This window comes from Enhydra lutris, unplaced genomic scaffold, assembly GCF_002288905.1.
Source record: "Enhydra lutris kenyoni isolate GAN:26980312 unplaced genomic scaffold, ASM228890v2 scaffoldscaffold120, whole genome shotgun sequence".
Classification (NCBI taxonomy): Eukaryota; Metazoa; Chordata; class Mammalia; order Carnivora; family Mustelidae; genus Enhydra; species Enhydra lutris.
This window is the reverse complement of record NW_019154204.1, coordinates 397,472-403,863: the sequence shown is the minus strand read 5'-3', so window position 1 is coordinate 403,863 and position 6,392 is coordinate 397,472. Positions and strand designations below refer to the sequence as shown.

At 42.0% G+C, this 6,392-nt stretch overlaps 1 protein-coding gene across 1 annotated transcript; it reads left to right on the top strand.

Moving 5' to 3' along the window:
• Positions 1-315: 315 nt before the first annotated feature.
• On the top strand, positions 316-2,427 carry LOC111139821 (olfactory receptor 2G3-like). Its single transcript, XM_022492239.1, is given in 3 exon segments — positions 316-598; positions 601-1,247; positions 2,416-2,427. Coding segments are annotated over 3 exon segments (942 nt in total).
• Positions 2,428-6,392: the final 3,965 nt, after the last annotated feature.

Here is a 6,392-nt window from a genome sequence, read left to right as displayed (position 1 = left end):
CAGGGCTCGATCCCAGGACCCTGAAATCATGATCCAAGCTGAAGGCAGAGGCTTAACCCACTGAGCCACCCAGGTGCCCCTATACCTAAAAAATTTAAAGCCTCCTATTTCACATGTCTTTCTGTATAAGTAAGTTCTGTGAAATTTTTGTGTAGTCTTCAAATATAATGTACAAAATTATAAATAAACTGTGCATGGTTTTTATATAGCTTTAATAAATGTCAAATAAAGTACAGATCCAAAATTTAAAAAAAAAATTACAAAAGTCACACTTACTCTCTAAACTGTGTCTCTCTTTTTCCAGCCATACATAAGATGGTTGCCATGGAAGGAGAAAATGTGAGTTTCCCCAGCACAATTGTGTTGCTGGGCTTCTCAGATTATCCATGGCTAGAAATGCCCCTCTTTGGAGTTGTCCTGGTCTCTTACATCTTCACCCTGATGGGGAACAGCTCCATCATCATTCTTTCCATGGTGGATCCCAGAATCCAGACCCCCATGTACTTCTTCCTGGACAATCTCTCTGTGCTGGACTTTTGTGTCACCTGCACCATTGTGCCCCAGCTGCTGGACAACATGTGGGGGCCAGAGAAGACCATTGTTCCTGGGGCTGCATCACCCAGGCTTACCTCTTCCACTGGACAGGATGCACTGAATGTGCCTTGCTGGCAGTAATGGCTTTAGATCGCTATGCGGCTCTCTGCCAGCCCCTCCAGTACACTCTCATCATGTGGCCACGGGTGTGTGTGCAACTGGCAGTAGCTGCCTGGTCCAGTGGCCTGGCCAACTCAGTACTCCAAGCTACGCTCACTCTCCAGCTCTACCACTGTGGTCACCATTCACTCGACCACTTCTTCTGTGAAGTACCTGTTCTGATCAAGCTGGCCTGTGGTGGCACCACTGTTAATGACCTGTCCTTGGCTGTGGGAGCCATCCCTTTTGCACTGATGGCTCCCCTGCTTGTGTTAATCTCCTACACATTCATTGCCAAGGCTGTGTGGAAGTTACCTTCAGCTAACAGGAGATACAAGGCCCTCAGCGCCTGCAGCTCCCACTTGGTGGTTGTCATCATGTACTTTGGACCAGCCATGTACATGTACTTCCAACCTTCTACCAATAGCACCCAGGTCAAATTCATGTCCTTCTTCTACTGTGTTATCACCCCACTGCTCAACCCACTCATCTACACCCTGAGAAACAAGGATGTGAAGAGAGCATGGAAAAGGATCCTACAACCCCAGAGTGAGGTAAAATCCAAAAAAAGGATAGAAATCATTAAAAAAAAAAAAGCCCAGGTAATCTCTGCCTGTCTTCTGGGACAATCACATGCACAACTCAGTAACTATCAGCAAGTCTGTTTCCAAATGAGTGTCCATGAGCCCCAAGGAAAGAGTTCCCATCTCTTAACATCAACCATCCTAATGCCTAGAGAAACTCTTCCAACTAGAAAGTGCTTGGTTTGAAATCTCAAGTGAAGCAATCCTGCTCCTTTTGACCTTCCCCAAATGTCTGGTTCTCAGTGGAAAGAACGATTCCACACATCCATAGGAGGATAAGCAACACAACATTTTCAAATCCCTTTCCATAACAGCTCCCATTTACCAGATAGCATATAAGAAAATTTGCCAAAAACTTTTGTACAGATCCCAACAAGATATTTAAGTAAGAATTCATTGGATTGATCACATCTTATATGCAAACCTTTTTAATCTCTCCTGTCTCTGAGGATCTCAGGTGCTCTCTCCTTTCTCAAACACCTTATCACCCTATAATTTATCATATTGTTACTTCATCAAAGCCCTCTCCATCTATCTTCAATGATTCACTCATGAAAACAATTTCAGGGGCGCCTGGCTGACTCAGTTGGTGGAACATGAGACTCTTGATCTTGGGGTTATAAATTTGAGCCCCATATTGGGTGTAGAGATTACTTAAAAATAAAATCTTAAAAAAAAAAAAAAGAAAGAAAAACAATTTCAACCTCCCAATAACAAATTTCCTTCACTTCTCTCAATTAATTAATGACAGATATGAGTCAAAATGCCTTTATATTTCTTCTATATGTATGAATTAATTCCTTCATTTGTCTAATTTCACTATTTCAATGTAGCATTTGAGGATTAGAGACAGCCCTCTTCCATTGTATACTGATCAATAAATATTAGGCTCTAAGTGCCCAAGATATATCTGACATAGAGCAGGGATTGAATAAAGGTTTGAACTAAGAGTTAAATACAAAGGTGGTCCCCAGTTATTGATGAGCAAAAGCACATAATGTCCCCACTGAGTTTGTTCTTGACATCTGCCAAGCCATGGGAAACTCCCTTTGTTGAGTGATGCCTTCTTTTGATCTCTTGGACTTCAGTTAATTAACAGATGAAATCGTTTAACACTGTCATTGTATTCTCTTTCCAGGATGCTATTTGAATATATTTATTACCTAAACTAATTTAATCCCCTCCTTTCTGATATGTCTTCTTTCTTCTATGCATCTGAGCAGAAACTGACTCCCTAGCCAAACATTTTGGAAATAGAAACAAAAACTTTGCTCAAAGAGAGGCATCTGCTTCAAATCAGTGATGACTTTGACCCTGCACCCTCTCTGACCTTTCCCAGGGCACAGAAGTCAATCTAGGATGGTATCCAGTCAGGACTTCATTAACTCATTTGAATCAGTTTGATAGACAAATTTTCTCTGTCTATAAAATTTCTAAGAGCAAGCAGGCTCACTTTCTGTTCCCTCCCCCGCAAAAATTCTGAAAATATGATATGTTCCATCTGTTGTAACTTTTTAAATTTATCCTTCTGGAGGAAAGAGATGCAGGAAAATCAGTATATCAGCAAAATCAGTCATCAGTAGATATCTTTTCTATCACAGTTCAGCTTTTGACATTAACCCTAACTTGTTTTTTTTTTTTTTTTTTCTGAGAAAAGGGGAAAACATTTATGTGAAGCATCCAGGAAACTAATTCATGGAAACTGAACAATAGTTTTCAGAGGGAACTCTCAGGAGACTGCTGACAAGAATGGAAGTTTATTTCTGGGACAGGAGTTTTTGGACCACATTGAGCTTTGACTTACAAAGGGAGATATCAGAGTAAAACCACCTGGCTGCTCAGAGAACTGACAGGAGATTATTAGGAATTCATTTGTACCTTGAGTATAAACCAGAAACTCACATATGCAGGGTCTATGAAACACATTTTAAAAGCCTACAAGAAACTTGCATTTAGAGAAAAGAAGTAATTGGGAAAGGTAACAGAAAGTTGGACTAGAATCCCATGTCCACAAACCAGTGTTTTCTCTGCCTTCAACAAGTCTCCCTAGAATGTTAATGATTTATAATTTATAATTAATTAATTTAAATAATTAATTTAATGTTAATGATTTATTATTTATAAATTATAGTTAAAGTAGATTATATCTGCCCATATCTCCTCTTGGATGTTGGATGGATGAGTTTTCTAGAATGACTCTCAGAGAATGAGCTAGCTTGTCTTCGCATTATCTGCAAAGTCTTGGAGTGACTTACCTGGCATCCTGCTATGGCATAAATGTTTCTTCCCTCCCAAAATGTGTACATTGAAATTCTAACAACAAATATGATGGAATTTGGAGATGGGGCCTTTGGGAGGAAATTAGGTCAAAAGGGGTCCACCCTCATGATGGGATTAGTGTTCTTACAAGAGACATAACAGAGATTATATCTCTCTTTCAATATCTCACAATCTCTTTGCCATGTGAGGACACAGTGAGAAAGCAGCCATCTGAATCCCAGGTCTTCCTGGCCAGCAACTCCATCTCAGACTCCCCAGCCTCCAGCACCATGAGAAATAGAAGACCATGAAGCTACCCAGTATACAGGATCTGTCATGACATCCTGACCAGACTTAGACACTCCCTGCGCAGCCTGCGCAAGGGCTGTAGACACCTCTCTCTCCCTACAAAGATGGGAGGGGGATGTCCTGAGATGAGAGGGGCCACAGCAGGTATACCTCTCCCATTGCAGATAAAAGGAAGCTTCAGGAGGTAACACACAAAGACTTACAATAAGTCAGCAGGAACTGAACAGTACCTCAGATATTGTGACACCACAGTTTGAGAAGGAAGTGAGAGGACAGGCATGAGTGACAGATCAGTTCATGTCTCTGTGACCAACAGACACTAAGGTGGTCTGCAGTGATCTGAACTTTCATGTTTCCATGCTTATGCATTTTAAAAATTTAGCTTGCTTAGAAAAAAAAATAAACTAAGTAATTAATTAAAATTTAGCTAATTTGGGTGCATAAAATCTGTCATGAGTGCCTGCTCTCAAAATAAGTCAATCAGAGAAAGACAATTATCATATGATCTCTCTGATATTAGGAATTTGAGAAGCAGAGCGGGGGGTGTACGGGGTAGGGAGGGTAAAAAATGAAATAAGATGGGATCGGGAGAGAGATAAACCATAAGAGACTCTTAATCCCACAAAACAAATTGAGGGTTGCTAGGGGGTGGGGGGATAGGGATAGGGTGGTTGAGTTATGAACATTGGAGAGAGTATGTGAGTGCTGTGAATTGTGTAAGACTAATGATTCACAGACCTGTACTCTTGGGGCAAATAATACATTATATGTAAATAAACATAATTAAAAAAAAAAAAAGAAATGCCTGCTCTCTAGCAACTTACTGCCTCATATTACATGCATTCTGACCCTAGATAACCCCCAAAATAATATTAATCAAGTCAGCCTCCACAACAATCCCACAGCATTAATGATGGAGTTAATTTTGCCCATTTTTGTCACCAGTGGTCTTGTGGAGGCCAAGAAAAACAAGGCTGTACCCACCTGGAGTCTAGCCCTGACATAAGTACAGCCATCTTGGCAAAGCGGAGGCTGGCACCTTGCACCCCCTCTCCACCACTCCCCTCCCCTCGGTAGTATGTGTGATATTCCTCAGCCACTCCTGGCTGCCCTAAAAGAAAAACAAATAGTTAACTTGCAGAGATCACAATCCTGCAAGACAGGAATCTCCCTTGGTTTACCTAGAGATTTAGATTTAGATTTAGGTTTACCTAGAGATGTCCTAGAGATTTACAACAAAGAAGCTCTCTTAACAATAGCACAATTTCCAGAGGCAAATAACTCAGTTCTTTAAGCCCTAATGTCACCCTCCCCACCATAAAACTGAAGGAGGCTGAGGCAGAAGGATATGTAAATAAAGTTAAATTTCTTCTAAACCTAAATCTCACTAACAAGGACACTTGATAAGAAATGTGAAACTTTATCTCTAAACCTCCAAGATAGTGTCAGCGATCATTCCCAAGCATATGACCCACTGATACACATCTAAAGGGTCTCACAAGAAGATTTTAATTATTGGTAATGAATAACCTTTTCCCCAGACAACAGCTAGCCCCTCCAGGTCCTGGAGACCTCGCTTCCAAAATTCCTTAGAGATTTACATCATCCATAACCCCCTTTGTCTTCACCCACCACCGAGTCCACCCCTACTCTGCCTTTTAAAACTCTGACTGTAATCTGGCTTGGGGTCCAAGTCCCTACTCTGCTGTGTCAGGTATACTTGGGCCCAAGCTTTATTTGACAAGTTTATTGTCAAATAAACCCTCTTGTGATTGTATCAGTGCTTGGCTCCTTGGTGGTCTTTCAGATGCAAAAACTCAGGCATAACAGGCCTCATCCAGCAGTTGTGAAAAACCACCCACAAAAGCAAAGATTTAGCAAAGAGCACTTGAAAGAGTTATTCTCAAATTCCACATTCAAAACACCATAGCTCCAAAACCAGTGAGGGATAAAAGACTGCGGCCTGTGAGAGCAGGTGGAAGTGAAGATGGTTCTAACCAAAAAGGTGGTAGCCCCTTGGTATTTTCAGGACTCTGAGCCTACCTGTGCTTGACTCAGGATGGAGCAGAGGAAATGGACTGTGCAACATAGGTGCTCTCACCCACGGACAGAGAGGTCCCTATAACTGGAGGGAAAAGTGAACACCAAGGCGAAATGCAAAACTCAGTGGCACTTTCTGGTTAAAGAAGGATGGGAAGGATGTTCCAGGAGAGGAAGTATCTCCTGATATGACATGGAATTTGTAAAGTTTTGCAGGCGAGGTAAACACACCAGGTGAGGTAGGCACAAGGCAAGATTTATTAAAGGCACTCTCTGGTGAAGTTTCAGGGCTCAGGAGAAGGGGAGCCAGGAAAGTCGTGCCAGGAGGAGTTGGGCACCCTCGGGCGAGGTCCCACAACTCTGGAAAGTAGAGTGGGGGAAGTTGCGCTGGGAGGGAGTCAGCGAAGGGTCTTTTATAGGGCCAAGGCAGGGCATGGGTTCACATCCATACATGATAAGGTATTTGGTGATCGGAGGGTATGGGGGGGGGGTTCCTGATACTTCTGT